At 35.3% G+C, this 26,553-nt stretch overlaps 2 protein-coding genes across 9 annotated transcripts in view; one reads left to right on the forward strand and one right to left on the reverse strand.

Moving 5' to 3' along the window:
- Positions 1-26,553, reverse strand: part of LOC123680951 (transmembrane ascorbate-dependent reductase CYB561) — an 83,238-nt gene that overhangs the window by 1,747 nt on the left and 54,938 nt on the right. For 3 of the 7 annotated variants that reach the window (XM_045619080.1, XM_045619081.1, XM_045619083.1), the window contains 3 exons: positions 9,132-9,355; positions 5,250-5,458; positions 2,582-2,751 (listed from right to left, as the gene is read on the reverse strand). In XM_045619080.1, the coding sequence (XP_045475036.1) occupies positions 2,582-2,751; positions 5,250-5,458; positions 9,132-9,355 (603 nt within the window). Of the gene's footprint in view, positions 1-442; positions 941-2,581; positions 2,752-5,249; positions 5,459-9,131; positions 9,356-10,678; positions 10,705-12,479; positions 12,512-26,553 lie in introns of those variants that run through there. The other 4 variants (XM_045619079.1, XM_045619082.1, XM_045619084.1 and 1 more) reach the window with 3 other exon arrangements.
- LOC123680947 (matrix metalloproteinase-24-like) overlaps positions 20,360-26,553 on the forward strand; it is a 74,956-nt gene continuing 68,762 nt past the window's right edge. The window contains exons 1-2 of one of the 2 annotated variants that reach the window (XM_045619073.1): positions 20,360-20,502; positions 20,995-21,141. The gene's annotated coding sequence lies outside the window, so the exon portion shown is untranslated. Of the gene's footprint in view, positions 20,503-20,891; positions 20,940-20,994; positions 21,142-26,553 lie in introns of those variants that run through there. The other variant, XM_045619074.1, reaches the window with a different exon arrangement.

A 26,553-nucleotide genomic window follows, 5' to 3' on the forward strand; every position in this document is an offset into this window, starting at 1 on the left:
CAGTTGAAAAAGCAACAACCTCTATAAGTGCTGCTTCTGGGCAGACTGGTATCATAAAAAATATAAATTAAAATCATTCTGTATGAGTGCATATGTGTCCAACATAAAAGTAATAGGAATTGCTGTTTTTGATTTAGAAAACATGCTTTTTTAACGTTTTGTTGATACAACTGTTCTTCTGCCATTGGCGTAGGTAGATAATTCTTGCCTTATCCCTTCATCTAACTACGCCCATGACTGTAGGTTTATTGAATCCTCTAAAATTTATCAATTACTTTAAAATGTTGTTTGAAATAGTTTACTACTCCCAAAATTCTGTAGAATTTGCACTTGTCATTGATTCTAAAAAACATAATCATAACATAAGCAACACACATAAGCTCTGAAACCAACTAAAGCACAATCAACATGCAAATGAAAAAAAGGAAAAAAAAACACATGAAACCTTATAAAAAATTTATTACTAAATATATCAATTATTAAACGATAAATATAAACGTTATATATATGTACAATACAAATAACATAATATTAGTAACTATAAAAGTAATAATCTTAACAGATCAAATACTTAAATGAAACCAATCGAAGAAATATCAATCGATTGAAGTCTGATATCTAATTTTTTTTCGAAAATAAGCCTTAAGTCCGAATCAAACCACCCAGAAGTGGGTGAATGCTGAACAGTCTTTTTGGAAAATAGCATCTATGAAAATATAGATGTGTGGAATTTTCTTAGATATCTTTTTAACGGAATCTAGCTTGTTCTCATCTTAGTTCTGTTGGGATTCAGAGGTCAGCTGATCTAATCTGATCGTTTGGGTTGTGTTTGAACGAATTCCTGCTCAGGATGTAGCCGAACAATATCCCTAGGACAATCAAGGTGGCTCCTATTGTGTTAACAACGTATCCTTCTTCCTCGAATTGAGAATACCTATTTCTGTGTGTTCAGAAAGTTAAAGTGTTAATTGTTTCCATTTCAGATCATTTCAAGTGTTTGAATGTTGAAAAATAACTACACAAACTTCAAGGGATGAAAATAAGTACCTAATTTTTTAATTTTTTTTTAATACATTTAATACATTATTTCCTTCTATCTCATTCAATATATCAAAAAATCTTAGACCGTGGATCTTTCAATTCACGTAGCTAAATCTGTACTTATCGAAACCTTGAAGTTTGTGTACTAATTTAGTAACATCCTGTATATAACTTTGTACGAACTGTGATGAGACTGATCGAATGAAAATTTTTTAATATGACCTATAAAAGATGAAATAACTGAAAGAATATTTCAATAAAGTGGAATTATTAAAGAATGTTCTTATTTCAAATGAATTTCCATAAAACAAATATCCAAACGTTGACCTCGATCTTGAGAACGATAAATTACATAACCTAAAGGAGCGAATGTCATTGAGTTTATATCAGCTGCCCCCAATTGGGCAGTCCAGACCACGTGACAATTTCTATGGCGTTGGTTGGCACAATTTGTTATTCGTTATAAGAAATTTGTGATGTGGCAGTTAAGTTTACAGATGAGTTATGAATTTTGCAGTGGGTTTTATGCTGTTGTTATGTAGAAGATCTCAAAATACAAGCAATAATACCTCTATGTACTTATGATTACTAAAAATATGCCAACCGCCGCTATATTGAATTTTATTTTTCATTTTTTTGGAATAAAAAAATTTAGAGTTTGATGTATAGCAGTCTCATAACCTTCTGTACAGTCGAGTGAATAATTTGTCTAGTGTAGCATCATCATAATTTGCAATAACTACTTAGTCTCTCTAATGATTTCAATCACGGAAGAATGTGGTTATAACTGATAGCAGAAACGTGGAAAATACTTCCTTCTCTTTGAATTTGGCCGATAATTGTATTGTAAATATCCTATCAGACGAGCTATCCTACTTTTGACAGGAAAATTGTACCATTATTAATTCGATTTATTATCGATTATATTTTTGAGGTTCAACGTATATTTATAATGATGATTGTTTATTTCTTCGGTAGTTCACAAATTAACCAAACTAATAAGATGTTATAAACACCAAGTAAATAAAATTTAGACACTCAAACATCGATACTACGAAAGGTGAATTGTGTACATATTTAAGATGCAAATACCAATTTGATAATGATAATTACGCAATGCAGCTATTAGTATAACAAAGATCACACCCGATAATGCAATTTTAACATGCTTTATGCAAGCAAAAACAAAACAAGGACAGAAAATAAGTAATTAGGTGCAAAATTGATGGAAGATGCAACACATAAAACTTTAAGGAAGTACAAGTCTATTTTATTTCTTTTTAAAAAAACACTACAAATTTTACATCAATTATAACCTCTTACAAAGTGAAAGATCTTGAAAGTGAGAATTGCATAGAAAAACACATAAAATTCAGTATAAAAAAGTTCCCTTTTCTCAAGGTCTCCAGCCATCGCCCGATTTCGGTTTGTAGTGTGTGGCGACCTTTAGGAATTTCTCCGTAAGAATTCGAATAAAATAGACTTGTGGGGGTATCCAGAGGAAAAAAAAAAGCAATTTTATGTTAACAGACATACGTACCCAAGTTTGAACATGACTTTTTCAGTTAATCCAGTGACGCAGGCAGCTATTGCCAACATGAAAGTTGTCAGTCCAAAAGAGGCGTGGATTGGCACCATTGCCGACCTGAAACCTGCCGTGGCTCCCTCACAACATAGGAGGACCAGGAAGCTGAAGAAACCCACCACAAACTGAAAAAGAAAATTAACTTAAAATGGTCCAAAATGGTTTGGAGACTAAGCAGCGTTGGTCGCGTTCAATGTCTGGATGGGCGACATTGTTAAGCACTTCTTATAATTTTCGGAATATGCCGACTAACAAGTGTTCTCAAAAGCTTCTGACTTCACCACAAATGCTGTATCAAATTTTTAATTTTCGGAATTTCATCAGATGATAATTAAATTAAATTAAAGTGGAAGAATAAAATTCAAGGCATTTCCATTTCGAGTCTCAATTCAATTTCAACGCACTCCATCGCTCGAAGTTGTAATGAAAAAATTTAATAGGTACCTTTACAATATCTTGTTAACGATCTTTTCTCAAAAATGTGTCCATAAAGTTAACACATCCACTCCGTTAACTTGTTATTATACGCTCATCATCACATTTCACGCCGTTGTACTCACAGTAATAAATACTTCGGTAACATCATGGGCGTAGAAAGGTGAAGGGCAACGCCAAAAATGAATTCTAAAAATTGCATATTTTCCAATAAAAGGTTTCATTTTGAGGAGTTGAAGCTGTCATATTTTGACATTGGACAAGTAAAAACTACGCCATTACTAAAAATTTAACGATACTCGCTTCAACATTGCATTGAAATGGTTTAAATCAACTACAAAAATTGTGAAAATTTTGCAGGCACAGTTCGAAAAACTAAAGCACTTTTGGGTCGTTGTGATCCACCTTAACGGCTGGCAATTGTGAAATTGGTGGAAAAATTTGTGCTGTTGGGACAAGTTAGGGATGGGTAAAATCGAAACCGTGTGCTTCCGCCAAATTTCCTCCTGACAGTATCATCAGAATCGTATGAAATTCAAGAAGAACATCGAAAAAAAATTAGGAAAGCATCGACGTGAAGTAAGGTGTCCATGCTCTTAATGAACACTTAGATACCACATAACTGTTCGAAGCAATATGTGGCGCAATTTGCACATGAATGACAAGCGCACCTCAATTTTTTTTCGACGCTTAACTAGCGAGAAAAACATCTTTCCTACAGTCTTACAGCCCTAATCTCCAGCTACGCCAATGCCTGTAAACACTATTCGAAAGAACAGGCGTCGAAGACAATAAAAGCCGTGCAAAAGATAAACATCTAAGTCTTTACCGAAATCTATAAATGTTTGACTAACTGTAAGACGGATCAAGCATGCATCTTTCCTAACGGATCATTGTTCTTCGCTCTGGTCATTATTGAAGCGTTCTCTTGTGATTTCTCGGCGCCTATCGGGAACGAAATATGTAGTCACCTTGATTTACCGCTGCCAGAGGAACCCAAGAAACTGGGAACGACATCTGTTAGTACCGTTAAACTGACTGCTTCGGGTCTTTTTAAACTTTAAATGTCCGATGAATGAGTGGAACGTAGCCCTTCCAACCATAGAAAGTAGTCTATGGTTCGAACCGTGGATATGTCGGGGTTAAACACTCTATGGTTCATTATTTTCTTCTGAAGGGTTTACCCATAAAAGGTTTCATTTTGGTATTAAAAAAAAACAAGTATGTATATTTTAAGAGAAGGCAATGGATGTTTATTTCATTGTAATGAAGAAGGCATGTCATTAACGATGGAAAACGATATCGATAGCATTCACGGCTACATTTGCAGCACCATATTCTTTTCATGAAATTTTCTATCTTTAGTTTTGCGAACTGTGTTCACCATTTTTTAGTGAATTTCAACGATTTCAATGAGTAATTGAAGGGTGTATCGTCCCATTTTTAGTAATGACGTCATTGTCTAATGTCAAAAGATAAAAGCTGCCCAGATATCGGGCTATTCGAAATGGAACCTCTTCCTATCAGAAAATATCCTGAACCATAGAAAGAGTTTCTTAAAAATTAAGAAAACACTGATGTGATGTCAGGAGATTTTGAGTAGTTCCCTATTATTGCGTGTCTAGGGATTCATCAAGCTAAGTAGCTTGACATTTTAACCAACTACTTGACTCGAAAATCAAGCTCGTGAAAAAATACATACTTGAACTCGGCTTGACTTGATTTTAGATATTTATTGCTTGACTTGATATCAAGATACTTGATATAACTTGAGCTTGATATGCACGCGTCGCACGGCATATATTTCTGCAATCTCGTGCGCGCTTAGACTAAATAAGGGGATTCCTCGGGCAGCGAGAGACTGAAGCATTCGCCAGTGTGACTCTATTAGTAGTTTTCTCACATTTCTATGAAATCTATTGGTAGTTTCAGAAATATCTTTATAAACTTGGCCATTTTGGCCAAGGATTTTTCATCAACGCCAGAATCTTCAGCTCCTGTTGAAAGACAAATTTCCAGAGCTGCTCTTACAGTTACAAAAATCCGCAGAAGGTTAGGCGACAAATCTATAAGATGCCTCATGTGTCTGAGATCCTGGATGGAAAATTATGTTGAAAAGTAAGTTGAAAATCAAGCCAAGCCGTGAATCCCTATGTGGCGCGTAGCACCATCCTGATGGATATCTTACCTGTATGGCGAAGAGTCCCATGGTGACGAGTCCTATCCAACTGTGCAACGAGTAAAAGTTGGGTATCGGTGGATTGGCCAAGTTGTGAGAATCGAAGACGGCCAAGAAGCCAAGTGCGACGCATGGTATCGCCAAGGCGTGGAAAACCGTGTGCAGTAGCTTGACGTAGATCCTTCTGCAACATCTGCATATCCTGTAGAGGAGGATGGCTGGAATAAGAAACGAATAATGTTTAATCGACTCCACAGGGTGGGCCAAATTGGATATAAACATAGATAGTGGGAGCATATGTCATTTTCAGTAAGCAAATTTTGTCCCCAACATGAACTTTCAAATTTGACAAGAAGCGCGCGGAAATGAAAACCTCAGTGATACGATTTTTCACTCAATTCACGAGTTTCTCCACAAAGAACGCACTTCTTATGTCCCATAGTGAATCAACGTTTCATATTAACGCGAAAGATATTGAAATAAATACCTAAATATTCAGAAATTCAGAAAACAAACTTCAAGCGCGCCAAACGACGTGAAACAACCGATGACACTAGGAGAGCAAAAGTTGCCAAACCGTGGATTTCAGCAGGTAGATACAGAATATAATAAATATTCCGCTTATTATAAATTCGACAATTAGGAATAATATCGGATTCCAAATTCTCAAATTTGCATATTTAATCGGGAATCACTCAAATAAATATATTTCATTCAATATAATATACATTCATAATGATATAGTAAAATTGTGGATTTTAAAATATATCATAATCCGACAACGTAATCTAACCATGTTCGAGACAAGTAAAAATTGCTTATACTCCCTCTATCTATGTTTAATACTCTATGGTGAAAACCGCAACTCCATAGTTATCACCGTCACATAGTAACAGGGTGTTTTTCGAAAATGTTCATTTTCGAAATAATGCTGTACCTTTTTTTCTCTTGGAAATTATTCATTTCTGTGAAAACCGTGTTGTAGCAACTTTTCAAGTAGAATTATATGAAGTTAATTCAATTTTCCGCGAACTGATTTTTCATGAGATATCGCTATGAACATTTGGGAGATATTACTCTGAGTTATTTCGAAAAAAGATATTAGGGGTCCTTGAAGATTTTTCCTCTAAGTCTTACAGTTTTTGAGATGCTTACAGTGAGCATCGAATGTGGGACACCCTGTAACTCTTGTTGCAGCAATTTGTTTAAATTTGCAACCATTTTTAAGAGTGCACCTCGGAAATTTTGTTACGAAAACCAATCATCAAATCACATGAGGAATCGATCTCTCAAACCATCGATTCAAAACCGCTAAAAACATCGATTTGTAATCAGAAACAGCCACAAATAAGCTGAGCTTCCTAGTTGTTGTGAATCCGTTAGATGGATTGTTGGATAATAATTCCATCATTCCGTAATATTAATCGATTTTATCGGTCAGTTAAACATTGTTTCAGCTAATTTCACAACCGAACGGTCATCATGCTGTAAACCATAAATTAATAAATATTTCGAGCCATTCTGATGTTTTTATGGTTACCAATTCATAACTCGCTAAACCGGTGTTTTGGTTTTTTCGTACGCGATTTAGTTTGTTGAAGTGGTTCATGAAAATTCATAACGCTCTGTGCATGACGCAGAGAGAATGTTGTTGGATAAGGAAGAATTGAACTGTTAACATTTCCTGGATTTTAGGTTTGAACATACCGATTCGACGTTTCAGATTTCTTACTATTATTATTTTCCAAATTAGATCAGAATGCATTAGATGTGGTCTGTTTTATTTGGTGTATTTTTTTGAGATGTTCCCAAATTAGAGGTACAAAGGATAAAGGAAAATGAGAAATTTCTTGGATAATTTAAAGAAAAAGTAGTATAACTTTATACAGGGGCTCCTAAATTAAAAGAGCAAAGGTAAATGAGAGATTCCTGGGTACATTTTAAGAAAAAAGTCTTCTAAGCCTGCAAACGCTTTGTTTTCGAGATACATGATGTTTCTTGTAGTTCTATAGGGTGTTTTGTTTCGAGGTATATAACTTTAAGTTGGCATTACTGTTCAAGATGGCGACTGATTTAACAGCTGTTAAATGATTTATTCTCGGTTTGGTTTGGCAATTCATCATGAATAGACTCACGCCTAAATAACGCTTGCAAATAGTGCAATTTTATTTCGAAAATAATGGTTCTGTGCGGAATACGTATCGCGCACTACGTCAATTTTATTTTGTTTAGCGATGAAGCGCACTTCTGGTTGAATGGTTACGTCAACAAACAAAACTGCCGCATTTGGAGTGAAGCTAATCCTCAAGTGTATGTCGAAACACCGTTACATCCAGAAAAACTGACTGTTCGGTGCGCTTTATGGGCTGGTGGAATCATTGGTCCGTACTTCTTCAAAAACGATGATGGCCAGAACGTTACAGTCAATGGTGATCGGTATAGAGCCATGATTACTAACTTTTTCATTCCTGAATTGAACAACCATGATGTCCAGGAGCTGTGGTTCCAACAAGACGGCGCAATATGTCACACAATCGTGCCACAATCGATTTATTGAAAGACACGTTTGGTGACTGCCTAATTGCACGTTTTGGACCTGTGAATTGGCCTCCAAGATCGTGTGATTTAACACCGCTGGACTACTTTCTGTGGGGCTACGTAAAGTCATTGGTCTATGCGGATAAACCACAAACCTTTGACCATTTGGAAGACAACATTCGCCGTGTTATTGCCGATATGCGGCCACAAATGTTGGAAAAAGTCATCGGAAATTGGACGTCCAGATTGGACTACATGCGAGCCAGCCGTGGCGGTCATATGCCAGAAATCATATTTGAAATGTAATGCCACAAGATTATCTTGCGGATAAATAAAATTCATGGCAATCTAATAATCAATCGTTGTTTTATTGCAATTTAAAGTTATATAGCTCTAAAAAAACACCCTTTACATTAAATAAATACCTAAAACAATCTACACACAATTCTTAGAATTATTTAATCAGGATAGTGAGTTCTTTGTGTAATGAGAGAGTTCAAAATTAAGAATAAGTAGCATCCAAAAAAGAACTTATGAACATTATGAACTGACACTAATAAAATCGATATTTGTGAAAAAAAGCATTGAATCACCTTGAAATATCCATATTCATCAATCAATCACAATTGTTTACTACAATGGTACAAATCATCAAGGTTCCCCGAATCCAAAAAAAAATTTTAAGAACTATTAGTTCAAGTATCCATTATTTCACAACCTGTCGGTGAATTAATAACAAAAAACAACATCTTGTCCTCGACAGACCTGTGTAATACCCTATTGACCCTCAACTCTCAATTTTTTTTAAGCAAAAAGCACATTGGAGACAAAAAACGAAAAACATTAAAAACATTTTTAACCTAACCTAACCTCATCTAACCTTACAACTTAGATTCCAACAATATCGATTGAACATCAGCTAGATTTCATCAGAAACGAATAAGCCAGGCGAGTTCTACCGTGGGAATCTTCAGCAAGCATTTCAATTCGAGCGTAAATGAAGAAAGCATCATTTTCGCCAAACCAAAGATCGCTTTGCGTTAATTTTACCTTCTATGCGGTTTCATTTCTTTCGCGCCGTTCGCCGAGTCTGTGACCGTGAAGAAGAAGAAAGAAACGGTTGCATTACAAACCATAGATTGATCTAAGGTTCTCGACAAGAATTAATTATTTAGTTACACTGTTAACTTAATTATTTATCTATTTATATAGACTAGAGTATAGCTAATAAATGAAATTACTAAATCAACGTGGAAAAATGATTTATAAGCTATTTTCTTTCATTGTAAATTTCTTTCAATTTTTTGGGTTGGTACGATATTTTCCGAATTTTAGGAAAAATTATATACTCACAAAATCCACTGAATGTGATGAAACCTGCCACCATAAGAACTGGATGTAAGTTGAACTGTTTCTTGGGATTCTCTTGCCAAGCAAAGCCACCATGGTAATTTATGACCCAGAAGAGGGTTAGGCCAAGTGAACCAAGAAGTAAAATTGTTGCTAACACTATCACCAATGTGTATTCCAACCAATTTCCACATCCCCATTCGTTTTCATCCTCGTAATGTCTATGACTGAAACAAAAAATGATAATAAATTAAAAAGATATTAAAAATGAGACAGAAAATGAAAGATTCCGAAATAATAATATGTGGTGGCTTACAGACAATTTTCAATTCCGGAAAAATTACCTCCTCAAGCGGGACTCGAACCCGCAAACTTCGAATCACTCGTCCAGTGCTCCACCAACTGAGCTACCGAGGAAGTTGAAAGTTCAAACCTAGTGATTCGTAGGTTGTGGGTTCAAGTCCCTCTCCAGGAGGTATTAAAAATGGTCTCTAAGTCATCATATATTATGATATTATATAATATTTCAAATATTAACCAATGTTTTAATTTAAAAATAAGATGGTAACTTGAATAATCGAATCTAATGTGAAAATTTGACATCAACACAACAAAACATGACAAAGTTTTCAGTCAAGGTCGTATTAGACAAGTTGTAATGTTTTTCCACTTAAATATTTCAGATTCGAATTCCTAATAACAAGGTACTTAATAACTCTGCATTGTTAAGTGGTAATGAATGCATTGATTGAATAATTCTCATTGCAACTTACATGAAATTCTTGATGTTATTTCGCATTGGGAAATTTTTATCATCAATCATATCTATTTCTATCTTATTTGAATAGAGATACTGCTCGACTTGAATAGTTTATTAAACAGGGTGTTCCTAAATTGGAGGTACAAATGAAAATGAGAGATTCCTCGGATGATTTTAAGAAAAAAAAGTTCCATAAACATAGGCCCACAAACGTTTTATTTTCGAGGTACAGGGTGTTTCTTGTAGTCCTCCTTTTTTGCTATAGATTGGGTAAATAAGTACCAAAACCTATATAAATTTATTCATCACAGCTAACCAATTGGATCTTCATAATAATTTGGATCTTCCTGAGGATTATCAGAGAATTCTTTGAATTTTTTTTCTCGAAATCATTAGCAGATAGATAAAACTACAAGAAACCAAAAAGTGTGGTACTGGACCAAAGTTTCTTTCTACATTATTTCTAAACTGGCAACTATGCCAAATTCAAGTTGGATTTTGTGATGGGAAGGTAAAAACTTGAAAAAAATCAAGTTCACCACCCTGTATCTCGAAAACAAAGCGTTTGCGGTCCCATGCTTGTAGAACTTCTTTTTTTCGAAATTATCCAAGACATCTCTCAATTTCCTTTGTACCTCCAATTTAGGTACACGCTGTATGTATTTGTTTCAACCAATATACTATTTATTTGCCAGTGCTCTTATTGGAAATATAGCATGAAAACATCATAACGAATCACTATACGAAAAATTATCAAAATTGGGGAGGGGGCGGTAAAGTAAACATTAACCTAAATTTCATACTGATTTTTCCATTCTGATGTAGTTTTTTTCGTGATTGATTTAAGTTTTTCGTATATCGTTTGGATCAAAAATGACATAAGAAAGGTATCTAAGATATCAATTCTGTCATCATTTGTCAAACACAAAATCTCATAAATGTCAGTAAGAGACATGTATTATCAAGTATTGATTGGATGTCTCCTAATTTTATTGTCAGACTTTATATCGTATATCTGGAACTGATGGAAAATCGAGCTAGAAATTTTGGGTCAAGATGTCTCCAGCCATTCTGAGACCATTCCATTCGAATTTTGTGTGAAACACTGTAAATCAGTTTAAAATAAAAAGACATTCCCGAGTTGTATATATCAAGTTTTCAACAATCAAGAAATAGTTTACTTTATTATCACAACACCATCTGTTTTGTGAAAGTAGATGAACTTGATCTTTCCCATTTCACTCTCTATAGAAATAGGAAAGTTACTTTGCTTAATTTAACCATATGTTTTAGGAGAACATCCATTAAATTTCACAGATATTCAATTAAATCAATTCAGAATGCAATAACTGAGAATAATAAATGTTCAGAGCGTTTTTGGGTCAAACCTTTAACACAGTTGATTAGACAATTAATACCTTGATAATGTCCAAATAATTATAGCCAAAAATAATTTATTCTTGTTTTTTTTTTAGAGAGAAGAACAGTAGCGGCAATCATAACTTGAAAGTATTGTTGTAAATGGTGGAATAACTTGCAAAATATTCTCGAGAATTTTAACATTTGAATTCTCATTATATTACGTCTTTCGTATTTTTCAGTTTACTTCTGTGTTCATAAACTTGAGTGACAAATAATAATACTCGTATTAGTATATTATTTATTGAAATTATAACTGTTTTGCTTGGTAGCGCTAAATCAGATATTGTATTGAATATATGATAATGTATCATATTTTATAATAATATATTAATTTATACAGCCTTATATTGTATAACTGGAGAATGTAACATTACAGAAAAAAACAATTCCTCCTTTCAAAGGTCAATGCAAGCTTATACGTAATTACACCATAGAATAAAGATTGAACTACCACTGCTTTCTTATTTTCCTCTCAATTTCATTAAAGACTTATTTAACATAAACTCGAGGCATGCAATTATGCAAATAATTACAATACCTACTTGATGTGGTGTAACTAGAAACATGTATGTATTTTTGATTTGGAATATTGAACTACGATATAATTAATTGTTGAGGACTTTGCTATTACACGTGTTTATACAAAAGAATCAGCATCTACATTATTTTAGTTTCATTAGAAAATAATTGGCTGTTGCACTATGCTTCCTTGTACTTGACTATAAAAAAGCAAGAACTTCACAGTACGTTTTATTTTTGGTTTTGTGATACTTTTTTTTTATTATATCTTGGCCACCGAGATCTTGTGATTTAACACCTTTAGACTTTTTTCTTTGGGGCCACGTAAAAGATAAGGTAAATGCCAAATCAATTCAAGACCTTGAAGATGAAATTTTGAATATCAAAATGAAACCTCTTATTGAAAATCCCTTATCAAGTTAGGTACTAGAAATATCACATTCGTAAATAAGAATATCTATACCAAACATCATCAAAATTAGATAAAATTGTAAATCTTAGGACTGTTACAAGGATTTATGATCACAAAGATTGCAAACTTGCTATACCTTTGGTAGAATGAGAATCAATATAAAAAATACCCATAAAATAAGGGGACTTTTTCGGAAATATGTTGAATCAACAATCAGAAGATAAGATAACATACCTACTAGGAATTCAAGAGCATTAAGATCTTATGTTATTCTTGGCCAACGAAAGCAAATCTGCAACATTTTCTCTAATGCCAACGAAGTTCAGTTGAACCTTCAAAGAACCACAAACAATTCCCAGACATCTACTCCTGTCAAATCTGACATACGTCATGTACATATCACTTATTCACTGATGCAATTCCCTCCAATTCAAATCGATCAAACACCCTCATCCTAGAGACATTCTCGTTTGGGAGAGATGCTGAGGAGAATCGCCCAAGAGATCGAATTCATTGGCATCAGCAGCAACTTCTTGAAATAGACATGGCTCTGTTTTTGCCTACCCCCATAGGCAGTACAGATGGGCACTCACACATTGTTGAGATGCGTGCTGGTAAAATGTTCAGAGAAGGCACTTGGGTATACCCGGATTCAAGGAAAGGCTCCCTCTACATCTACAGGAACTCTGATCAACTCATGCACTTCTGCTGGATGGACAGGACCACCTTCTCGCTGGAAGACGACTTCATCATCTTCCCTGGAGACTGCACCTACACCAGGGTCAAAGAATGCAAAACTGGTAGGGTCTACGTTTTAAGATTCGAGAACTCTGATGTCAGGATGTTCTACTGGCTCCAAGAACCAAAGACGGACAAGGATGACGATCACTGCAGACGCATCAACTACCTCCTCAATCATCCTCCACTCCAAGGCTCAGCCCCCACCCCTTTCAACATCACGCAGGCTCAGCTATCCAGAATTTTCGGTCCTGAGGTGGCAGCTCAAATTTCTGCCATCATGGCCAATGAAGAGAACACTAGGTTAGCTGGGACGTCAACTGAAGGTACGCAAGAGGAGACTCACACAAAGCATGACACAACACCTGTGTCTGGTGTTGATCTTTCGAACGAAGACACGAAGAAGAACGTGGAAAACCAGCGAAGGAGCAACCTAAAATCGGAATCGTCTGAGAAGAAAACCAAAAGTGTTACTATCCTGGAGGATGACGTTGGCGCAAGCAAGGACGATGATACGAAGAAGAAGAACGAGAAGAACAAAGAAAAAGCTCCTGTGACAGATGACGTCTTAATTGAATATAAAGAAGAAGATGATGTAGATGAAGACATGCAGGGTGAAAGTGACAACAAGAGTAATGAAGAAGATAAAAAATGAATCAGAGACGATTGAACATTGAATTAAATACATGACTTATGATTCTCAATTCTTTTATTATTCGACCATGTATAATTGTTAATTTCAATCTTGCATGTTTTGAGTGTAGTTGTTAATTTAGATGGTTCTCAAGTACAGTTGGCACCCACATAAAAAACTAGATTGGTGATTCTAAATGCATTAACATTCTTCTTATATACGTACTAACATCGTCCATAATTTGTGAAATTTAAAAATATAGCTCTTTAGTATGAAAAATATCAAATATTTTTTTGCTATGAAGGAGAGCATATTTCTGAACTGAATGAAAGTAAATTGGATGTTTGTTTATGTGAGGATTTTCATGTTTTTTATTGGAAAATTAATTGGAATTATCCAAGTTTAAACACTAAGTAGTAGCGTGTATTTTATTGTTCAGATTTTCATTGTTCATTCGAAATAAAAGAAATCTCTCATTCATTTGCAGAATATAAGTAAAGTATGGAAGTTTTTTTTGTGTAAATCACGTAGAAGTAATGAGAATGGTAATTGCTTGTTTGCTATGTTGTGTTAATGCATTATACTCAATTATATGTGTTAATTGCTATACAATACTCATAAGCTTACTGGATGGAATTAGAAATGAGTACCTGCAATGATAACACTATTTTTCATTCCTTCAGATCTGTTTGACAAGACTCCTTGAATAAAGGCAGTCCAATTTCTCCAATTATATCAGAATAGTTATTTATAATACAAGTGCATAAAGCATTGGTATTCTTCCATAAGTTCAAAATTCAAAAACGAGCCACGAAGTGGCGAGTTTTGGAATGAACGAGTGGTAGAATGAGCCTTCTGTACGAGTATTATACATTATTTTCTCTAATTCATTGCATTTTCATTGAAATTAATGAAACATTTCCATAAATATAATTTAGTGATTTTTGCATTGAAAAATGTTGGTTGGCAGAACTGATTTCTTTAAGGCAATTTGATGAATTGACAGATGAAGCCGTAGCGGAAAGTTCGGAGTGCCAACATAGAATAATAAAATATAACCATGAAAACTGTGCGTTTCTGATATATTCTCGCACGATTTTGTTCTACAAGATGTGGAAGAATGAACGGAATAATCACAGAATTAGAGAAAACAAATACCAAATCTGTAATGGATTCTGCATATTACTTGACCTCCAATCAGAAGTAGTATTGTAGTATTTTGCGCCAAAATTATGGAATGTGTTAACTTGGAATATCAATAGATTAATAGGCTGTCAATGAGTGTCGATGCTTCCTAGAATAATTCTTTTGTCTTTCGTGCATTTTCCCAGGAATAAGTCAGGTGATAACACCCTAATTATGTAGTTTATGTGGATCCTGCTCTCTATGATTATTATTACGTTATCATTAAGTCTAATTGTGACTTAATTGAACAAGTTAGTCACATCCTGACAATGCAACGTTTTAATATGACTTGTAATTTACTAATTCTCACTACAGTCCTTTGCACTTTGGCGTTTTTGATAGTAATATATGGCACAAATAACAAACAACAGACTTTTTCCCATACATTATCCTGATATTTGACTCTGGTGTTGAAATTGAGGTAAAATCGTAGACTATGGACATATGAATTTTAACGAAAGTTATGGCACTTTGACTTTGTTAATTTTGTTTGATATTATGTCGGCTGCCGATTACTAGAGTGGGATATATACTAACTGACAAAGAAACTGCAAAACCCAGAAGGAGCTGTTTAAATTAATTTTTTTTTTTTTTTGGTGAAACATAGATACCTAGTATAGTAAGGAGTAAATGATAGAAATTGGAGAAAAAACGAAGGGTTTACAATTTTTTTTGAATAAATTTTTTAATAATGTGTTTGTCCTCTGCGATTATCTATACACTGCCCAACACGTCTCGGCATTGATGCAATCAGATGGTTTTTTTCTTTTTGAGGGATACTATCCCAAGCTACCTGAACTTCATGTCTCAGAGCAGCCAAAGTCCATGGGGACTGGGGTAAATTTCAAAGCCTTCTACCCATGATGTCCCAAACATGCACTATGGGCGAAAGATCGGGGGATTTAGGCGGCCATGGCAAAAGATTCACATGCGTCGCTTCGAAAAAGTTTAACAAACTCTGGCGACATGAGGTCGGGCATTATCTTGCTGAAATATTGGATTCTCGAGCCGGTTAAGGTAAGGGAGAACATATGGCTCCACTGTTTCTTGAAGGTAACGCAGCGCTGTCATGTTACCTCGAATAAAGACTTAAGGTGACCTACTTGCATGTGCAATAGCACCCCATATCATAACGCCTACTGTCCGGTGTACATGACGCTCAACATCAAACTGAGGTTCACGTCTTTCTCCCCGACGTCGTCTAACTCTTCTTCGGCCATCATGTGCACCCAGGGAGAAAAGAGATTCATCAGAAAATACGACCTGATGCCATTCCACATTGTTGACGTTCTCTGCACCACTGTGATCGTTGCCGACGATGCTCAACCGTCAGAGGTAATACAAGATGGGGTCGATAATGCTGTAGTCCAAAAGACCTTATCCGACGGTAAACCGTTCGGACAGTTACAGGATGACCTTATTATTCTAACCACTCATCAGCCAAAGATCGAATTGTCGCAAATCGGTCTCTAATGGCTATAAGTCTTAGACGTCGATCTTGAACTTCATATGTACCCCTTCGACATCCGGTGCCTACTCTTCTTCGATTTTGGGCATTATCAAACCACGCTTGACAACATTTCATAACAGTAGTTGGATTTCTGTTCGTACGGTTAGTGATTTCTCGAAATGACAACCCCGCCTTCCGTAGACCAATAATTCAACATTCTTTCAAATTCACTTAGCTGGCGATAAATTGTACGTACACGTACTCTAGGCATTTTAAGAAAAACTAAACATCGACTTTGGATCTGCTCGAACAGCTGGTTTGTTTTAAAATTAAAAAAAAACGACTACAATTTTTAAGTAACAAAAAAAAAACCTTCACGATTTTTTCTTCAAATTCAATCATTTACTCCTTGCTATACCTACCAACTATGTTTAAAAAAAAAATCCTTCTGGGTGTAGCAGTTTTCAGTTAGTATAAATGCAATTGGAATATAATTTTTTTTTAATTCCGTGATTTCGGCACTCATTCAAAAAGCACATGCGCGTTTGAAAATCAGACTTTAATCTTGTTTTTGTCGCTAATAGCTATTAGTTCCGAATAACAATCCGTGGAGATAAATTAGCAGGAGAAAACGACATCGTATAGCAGTTGGAGCACGGTAAATGAATGTGAAACGGAATGGAATTGTTTTTCGATAAAAATACGCAAAGAAAGTGCCAGTTTACGATAATATTCCTGTACTAGATCGATACGCCAACCGTAAAATTACACATTATTGCTTACTTCGTATAACCATTCACGGTTCAGAAAATTCAACATAAAAGAACTGAAGAATCGATGTTTCTACGACGTCTGCCACTTTATTTCTATGTCATTTTTTTCAAGTTTGATACTTGAGAAACAATGGGGCGTCGAAAAGCTGAAGGAGAAAATGAAAGTTTTTTGGTTCAAGTGCTAAGCAGCGTTGGACGAGGTCATTATCTGGATGGATGACCTTTGTTGTTAATAAAAAAAAACAATTTTCTAATTTGATGCTTCAGAAATGTTGTTTTCTCGGACTTTATCCTATCCATCTAGTTATCTCGTGATTAGTCAATGAAATTTGAGCAGGTAAAATTTTATTTCTAGTGGTATTAGTACAGGATTTCCCAAATTCGATGCTCACTCAAAACATCTCGAGAACTATAAGACTTAGAGAAAAAAATCTTCAAATATTTTTCGAAATAATGAGATATCAGAAAGCTGATCATAGATATCATGATTCGTTCTCGAGTAGGGATCCATCAAGCCAAGAAGCTTGAAATTTTAGCCAACTACTTGACTTGAGAATAAAGCTCGTGAAAATTTGCAAACTTGAGCTTGACTTGACTTGATTTTACATATTTATTGCTTCACTTGATATTACTTGAGCTTGATATGCACGCGTCGCACGGCATATATTTTTGCAATCTCGTGCGCGCTTTGACTAAATAAGGGGATTCCTCGAGCGCCGAGAGACTGAAGCATTCGCCAGTGTGACTTTATTAGTAGCAGAAGATTTTGGTACTTGGCCGAAATGGCCAATGGTTTTTTATCAACGCCAGCATCTTCAGCTCTTTTTGTTGAAAGACAATTTTCCAGAGCTGCTCTTACAGTTAAAAAAACCCGCAATAGTTTAGGCGACAAATCTATAAGATGCCACATGTGTCTTAGATCCTGGAATGGATGGAAAATTATGAAATCAAACAAAGCCTGGAGGTTTCTCAATATTGAGAAACTTAATTTTTTTAATATTTTTTATTTTGTTATGATTTATAGTGATTTAATTTATGTTTCTATTTAAAAAAAGTTGATAACTTCGGTTCTTCTATACAATAAGTTTAATAAATAAAAGTGTTTCTTACAAGGTTTCTTCTCATTTCATCATTATTTCATTGATCTGACACTACACAATAAAACTGCTAAAAATCAAGTAGCTTGATATGATTCAAGTACTTGATAAATAAATACTTGACTCGAGATTGAAAAACTACTTTTTGACTTGAGCTTGACTTGAAATCAAGTCAAGCTCAAGCCAAGTACCTTGAAAGTCAAGCCAATTCGTGAATCTCGAGATGCTTTCAGTAGGCACCGAATTCAGCACATCCTGTACATATGAATATTCATCAATATCACTTATTGTTAAAACAATCTATTCGGATGTCAGTGTCCTTCAAGGACTACAGTGACAATTACACTTCCAATGAACCTGATTCCATATAGCAACAAAGATATATATATATATATAAGATATACACTGTAAATTATAGTTTTTATTATTAGCGATGAACAAATCGAAATATAAGTGGACAGCCGATGGAAACTGTTGTTCCTGCATCCAACCTTGATTTACATCAATTTCACCATTATACTACCATAATGAGCCATCAGTTTTGTTAAAGATGAACGAAAAGGACTATTAAAGTCATTGAAATTAGCTGTTATCCTTCAGCAGACTTTTGATCGACAGCTAGAAGATGATCATCGATCTTTGTTTAGCATTGAGCATTGATTACCACGTTTCACTGTGTTATTATTGTGCTATTTGAGCAGATGTTGCATCAATTGGAGAAATTATGCAGTAGGGAAATTAAGGAACAACAACTGAAAGGACAAACGATTGTTGCTGAGATGTGTTGAATGATGAAGCTCATGACACACTTTTGCAAACACGGTATAATACATCGTGAAATCGTTACGGTTTAGGCTTATTCCGTTTTACCTGCAACTAATTTGTAAAGGGTGTTTTTTTTTAGAGCTATAAAACTTTAAATTGCAATAAAACAACGATGGATTATTCGATTGACATGATTTCTATTTATCCGCAAGATAATCTTGTGGCATTACATTTTAAATATGATTTCTGGCATATGACCGCCACGGCTGGCTCGGATGTAGTCCAATCTGGACGTCCAATTTTCGATGACTTTTTCCAACATTTGTGGCCGTATATCGGCAATAACACGGCGAATGTTGTCTTCCAAATGGTCAAGGGTTTGTAGCTTATCCGCATAGACCAATGACTTTACATAGCCCCACAAAAAGTAGTCTAGCGGTGTTAAATCACAAGATCTTGAAGGCCAATTCACAGGTCCAAAACGTGAAATTAGGCGGTCACCAAACGTGTCTTTCAATGAATCGGTTGTGGCACGAGCTGTGTTTTGTTGGAACCACAGCTCCTGGACATTATGGTTGTTCAATTCAGGAATGAAAAAGTAAGTAATCATGGTTCTATACCGATCACCATGGACTGTAACGTTCTGGCCATCATCGTTTTTGAAGAAGTACGGACCAATGATTCCACCAGCCCATAAAGCGCACCAAACAGTCAGTTTTTCTGGATGTAACGGTGTTTCGACATACACTTGACGATTAGCTTCACTCCAAATGCGGCAGTTTTGTTTGTTGACGTAGCCATTCAACCAGAAGTGAGCTTCATCGCTAAACAAAATAAAATGGACGTAGTGCGCGATACGTATTCCGCACAGAACCATTATTTTCGAAATCAAATTGCACTAGTTGCAAGCGTTGTTCAGGCGTGGGTCTATTCATGATGAATTGCCAAACCAAACTGAGAATAAATCACTTGACAGCTGTTAAATCGTTCGGCATCTTGAACAGTAATGTCAACTTAAAGTTATATGCCTCGAAAAAAAACACCCGTTATATGTGGTCTTCGAGGGAGCAATTGACGGATGAATGACGAGGGTTCGAAAGCTCCTAATGACGTGATTAACACGAAATTCTGCACAAAGCTTGAAATTATGATTTCATATGTACTATAACATCAATGATAATTCTACATTTAGTAGATAGAAACACTTGTATCAAAATTAAACTCACTTGATTTCATCTACGCGAATAATATTGTGTCTCAGAAATGCCCAAAATATTTCGTCTTCCATCCAAAATTCAAATTGTAGATATATCAAACTGAAAAGCTTGTTTTCATCTTCCGAACATATGTTTCTATGTTGATAATTCACGAACGAAGAATCATCCTAAATATGATGACACATGTTGAAAACAATTATATAATAATCTGTTCATCAGGGTGCTTTGGAAATCTGTTTTTCATTCTACCGTGTTCGCGCAGGTGTTTATTCACGCGATTTCATTGAAAATTTTGTGATCGAGAAATCTGTGCCTCTGTTTCTGATTTCTCGGCCATTTTGTGAGAACTGAAAAAAGATAACAGATTTTGTGCTAAGTTGAAGAGGATTTTCCTGCAAAAATGTGAGTACTACCGATTTTTTCAAGTAATTTTTGTAGTTATTCATCTTTATTATATTTTTCGGTTAATCTTTCCCCTTATTTTCACTTATAGAAGTAAAAACTGATTGGAAATGTAGAACTTGGTGCTAGCACATAGAGTGGAGTTTTAATATCATGCATTTTAGTACATTCTATTATTTCCTACTCTGATGATCATTCAATTCTACCTATATATTCTGAGATTTGAAAATTTGACTCGAATTGTTCATCATTTAAATCACGTGGATACAAGAATTGAAATAAAATTCATTATAATGTTGGAATTGGCCAATTTCACGTCTGTGCGCATCCACAAATGACATAATTCTTTGTTGCTAGTTGTTTGGAAATTGTTTCTGGTTGAAAGTTCTGATCATTTTTATTAGTCTCTAAAAGAATTAGGATTTCTTGATAAATAGGTATTCCGGATATTGTATGAGTGATGATTTTTTTTTAATTATTCATTATTTTCAGGAGTAATATCTTTGGACATTTGTATTATGTTGGAATAGAAGACTTGAATTCTTCAAAATGAATAAGTACCAAATCATCTCTGTTTAGATGCACTGTGGACAGACAGGAGGAGAAATTGTTGCTTCTGAACATATTCTGGTAATAAAGGTATGTGATCTTGAATTATTTGCTTCTATATTTCCGTGAATATATCTCTTTGCCTAAATGAGAGCTTGAAAATGTAAAACATGCTTGACATTTTAACCAACTACTTGACTTGAAAATTAAGCTCGTGAAAAATAACATACTTGAGCTTGGTTTGTCTTGATTTTAGATATTTATTGCTTGACTTGATATCAAGCTACTTGCAAGCTTGATATGCATATATTTCTGCCCGCTAAGACTAAATAAGGGGATTCCTCGAGCGCCGAGAGACTGAAGCATTCGTCAGTGTAACTTTATTAGTTGTATTCTCACATTTCTATGAAATCTATTGGTAGAATTTGATAGTTTCAGAAATATTTTTACAAACTTGGCCAAAACGGCCAAGGATTTTTTTATCAACGTCGGCATCTTCAGCTTTTGTTGAAAGACAATTTTCCAGAGCTGCTCTTACAGTTACAAAAACCCGCAATAGGTTAGGCGACAAATTTATAAAATGCTTCCTGTGTCTCAGATCCTGGATGGAAAACTATGAAATTATTCTAGAATAATTCTAGAATACCTGTATGTAAATCATTGACTTCTACCGTTGTAATTTGTTGAAGACAAAACCATTCTCCAGGATGCCGTATTGATTATATGTCGAAAAAACAACTGATGTAGTATATTGAACAACACACAGGTTCTTTTGTATCTACAGGAGATAATGAATTAGGTCATCAAGTGAATTTATTGATGAGGTTAGGTCGAAAATGCCTCTTAATTAAAAGTATGAAAGGAACGAACGTGTCAATAAATCTGTTATTCATGAACTTAATCCATTTTTACAACCAACATCGATACGTTGAGGAGATTACAATTGCTTTTTTATATGGAAATTTACATGATTATTCAGATTATATGTATAAAGTATAGATGGATTGAAAATTTCAGTATTTCATTCATTTTCATTCTAACCAAGTAACAGATTGAGTTTAAATAAAAAAGAATATGTTCCTTTTTATTGAGGAACAACAATAGAAACTCAAAAAAGTATCTAGAACGTCAAAACCCCAACATGGTTAGATTATACGTTCTCGGATTGTGATATATTTTCAAATCCACAATTTTACTACATCGTTATGAATGTATATTATATTGAATGAAATATATTTATTTGAGTTATTCCCGATTGAATATGCAAATTTGAATATTTGGAATCCGATATTTTTCCTAATTGTCGAATTTATAATGAGCAGAATATTTATTATTTTCTGTATCTACCTGCTGAAATCCAAGGTTTGGCAACTTTTGCTCTCCTAGTGTCATCGTTGTTTTACGTCGTTTGTCGCGCTTGAAGTTTGTTTTCTGAATTTCTGATATATTTAGGTATTTATTTCAATATATTTCGAGTTAATATGAAACGTTGATTCACTATGGGACATAAGAAGTGCGTTCTTTTTGGAGAAACTCGCGAATTGAGTGAAATATCGTATCAGTGATATGTTTTCATTTCCGCGCGCTTCATGTCAAATTTGATAGTTCATGTTGGGGACAAAATTTGCTTACTGAAAATGACATATGCTCCCTCTATCTGTGTTTATTACTCAGAGGTTTGTCTGCACATGTAACCAATTTATAACAGAATAAAACATCCATTTCGGATCTCCTCCAGACTGAGGTACCTCATTCATTGTTAGGGAAATGCATCAAATACATTATTAACAAGGTTAGGTTAGCTACATCAATATTATATAAGGACACTACACTTTTGTACATTCATAACCTAAAGAAATTGGAACAAGTTAAACTGATTCATGGCGTGACGAACAATTATATGAAGTCAAATTATAGATTTGCACTAGTACAGGATGTGCATAGTCATAACACCCGAGATAGAGGTACCATCAGAAGTGAACTCAGGTTTACAAGGAAAGCCCAGGACTCCCCAATTTACCGAGCAATAGAAGCATTTAACCAAATACCACCAGAAATAAAGTATATAAGAATTAAAAAAAAACTTTAATATTAAGCTTAAGTTGTACCTGAAAGATTTATTTTGTTTAGTTTAACTTTGTTGTTGTTTTGAATATTATATAGTATTATTTTTTTTGTATATTGTTAAATAGGCCTTGTCACCAGTACTTGTACTGTATTAGAGGTCAAGAATAAAGAAGTAAATAAATAAATAAATAAAATTTCAAATCCACCTGCAATGGAATCAGCTTTCGAAACTTCCGCGTCTGATGGTCAACTGAATTGATGAATTTTCCGTAGAAGGAAGATGCTAGCTAAAAGTGTGCCGTTGGCCCGAGGGTCCAATCGCTCCGCTTTGATGAAGACCTCCAACATCCTCTCTGATGGTAGATGAGAATCGGAGATTGAGTACCGTAGAAGGAATGTTTGTACGGGATGTACGATTGCGATTCCGGAAAATGGGATGGATGATGAAAGGATACATCTAATTATTTCTAACGCCCGAAGAGATTGAGCCTTTGAGGCAATGTGGAAATCGTTTGTTTCCTATGGATGTGCGCAGGGCCGTACCCACTGGAAAATACCCCTCCATATAAAGGAGTTTTTTTAGAGCTATAGAACTTTAAATTGCAATAAAACAACGATGGATTATTCGATTGACATGAATTTTATTTATCCGCAAGATAATCTTGTGGCATTACATTTTGAATATGATTTCTGGCATATGACCGTCACGGCTGGCTCGGATGTAGTCCAATCTGGACGTCCAATTTTCGATGACTTTTTCCAATATTTGTGGCCGTATATCCGCAATAACACGGCGAATGTTGTCTTCCAAATGGTCAAGGGTTTGTGGCTTATCCGCATAGACCAATGACTTTACATAGCCCCACAGAAAGTAGTCTAGCGGTGTTAAATCACAAGATCTTGGAGGCCAATTCACAGGTTCAAAACGTGAAATTAGGCGGTGACCAAACGTGTCTTTCAATAAATCGATTGTGGCACGAGCTGTGTGACATGTTGCGCCGTCTTGTTGGAACCACAGCTCCTGGACATCATGGTTGTTCCATTCAGGAATGAAAAAGTTAGTAATCATGGCTCTATACCGATCACCATTGACTGTAACGGTCTGGCCATTATCGTTTTTGAAGAAGTGCGGATCAATGATTCCACCAGCCCATAAAGCGCACCAAACAGTAAGTTTTTCTGGATGTAACGGTGTTTCGACATACACTTGAGGATTAGCTTCACTCCAAATGCGGCAGTTTTGTTTGTTGACGTAGCCATTCAACCAGAAGTGCGCTCCATCGCTAAACAAAATAAAATGGACTTAGTGCGCGATACGTATTCCGCACAGAACCATTATTTTCGAAATAAAATTGCACTATTTGCAAAGCGTTGTTCATACGTGAGTCTATTCATGATGAATTGCCAAACCAAACTGAGAATAAATCACTTGACAGCTGTTGAATCGGTCGCCATCTTAAACAGTAATGCCAACTCAAAGTTATATACCTCGAAAAAAAAACACCCGTTATATTTACATATCGGGAGGTCCAACGAAAACTCGACACCTCGATCTTCCGACTTTGAAATGAAAATGTAAAACCCCTCATACCTATTCGAAATCAAGGGGTTGTACTCACCCCCGTTAGGGGGTTGAAGTTAAGGGTATGCGAAGAGCGTAAAAGTTGTTTCCCCTCCAATCAGAAATTGACGATTGACGAGTGATTTTCCACATTTTCATTTTTAAGCTAGAAAATCGAGGTGTTAAGTTTTTGTTGGACCACACTGTATATCTTTTGACACATCTTGTAGGTACTATAATACAGTACAAAAAATCATGAATAATATCGAAAAAACAAAAATCTGTAATTTCATTGACAACATTAGGCCGGCCCTGCAGAGTGTAACGTACCCAAACGTAAACAACACCGGCATCAGGTCCGGTCAGTCCGGCGCCCCGCGAAGAAGTCTATCGCGAAACGTCTCAACCAATGGAGAACTGGTTTTCATTGACGATTTCCGTTTGCCTTTTTTGTACGTTTACGTTCATTCATTTTTACCGCACGTGCGTGCAGGATGTGGATTTGTCGATTCCGAGTAAAAAGAGCATCGAGAGGAGGCTGGCTAATGATCAAGGGACATGAAAGATAGATCCGGTCGGTGTGGGGGACGTGATCCGGTTTGCGGCGATCCCGATTTAGATTCGCTGGATTATAAGTGGGAATTTAGCGCCTGTATGGGTGTCTACAACACTAGGAATAATATCGTCCGTGAATTCTGCTCAAATTTTGCTCAGTATTCACAAATAAGCACAATGTAACAATTTTTAATCTTTGTTGAATCGTATATCTTTCCATTGTCAAATATTAAAACATAGTATTGCTTTTATAACCATTTTAAATCGAAGTCTTTCAGCCATTACTAATTGTATTCCATTATAATTGAAACAAGTTCTATACATATGGTTTGACTACCAAAAATATGATATTAACAAGTTTCAAACTTATTTCAAGTTCATCATCAGCAACTAAAGTCTCTACAAATGGATTCAGGTACATAAAAAGTGATGAGAAAACTAAAAAGTGGTATATATTAAATGGTAAAGAAGGAAAAACCATTAGTTCGTGAGATATTGCGTTGTGAGTGTAGCTACTTTTGTTATTTGTTAAAAAAGGATTTCGTGTACTTATAAAATATTACTTTTTGAAGGGAAAAAATACAGTTGAAGCAAAATCTTGGCTTGATGAAGAGTTTCCGGGGCCTGCACCAGGAAAATCAACCATCATTGATTGGTATGCTAAGTTTACACGTGTGAAATGAGCACCGAAGACGGCGACCGCAGTGGACGCTCAAAAGATGCTGTCACCAACGAAAAAATCAAAAACGTTCACGAAATAATTTTGAATGACCGTAAAGTGAAGTTGATCGAGGTAGCAGACATTGTGAAGATATCATTTGAACGTGTATATCATATCATTTACGAATATTTGTACATGAGAAAGCTGTGTGCAAAATGGGTGCCGCGCGAGCTCACAATCGTTTAAAAGCAACAACGTGTTAATGATTCTGAGCAATGTTTGAAGCTTTTTGAGTGCAATAAACCTGAATTTTTGCGTCGATATGTGACAATGGATGAAACATGGCTCCATCATTTCACTCCGAAATCCAATCGACAGTCAGCTAAGTGGACTGCACACGATGAACCGAATCCAAAGCGAGGAAAAACACAACAGTCAGCTGGCAAGGTTATGGCATCAGTATTCTGGGATTCGCAAGGTATAATATTCATTGATTACCTCCAAAAAGGCCAGATCATCAACCGCGATCATTATATAACGTTATTGAATCGTTTAAAGGATGAAATCGTTAAAAAACGGCTCCATTTGAAGAAAAATAAGGTGCTGTTTCATCAAGACAATGCACCGTGTCACAAATCAATGAAAACAATGGCAAAAT

The sequence above is a fragment of the Harmonia axyridis genome, chromosome 5 (genome assembly GCF_914767665.1).
Source record: "Harmonia axyridis chromosome 5, icHarAxyr1.1, whole genome shotgun sequence".
Taxonomy (NCBI): Eukaryota; Metazoa; Arthropoda; class Insecta; order Coleoptera; family Coccinellidae; genus Harmonia; species Harmonia axyridis.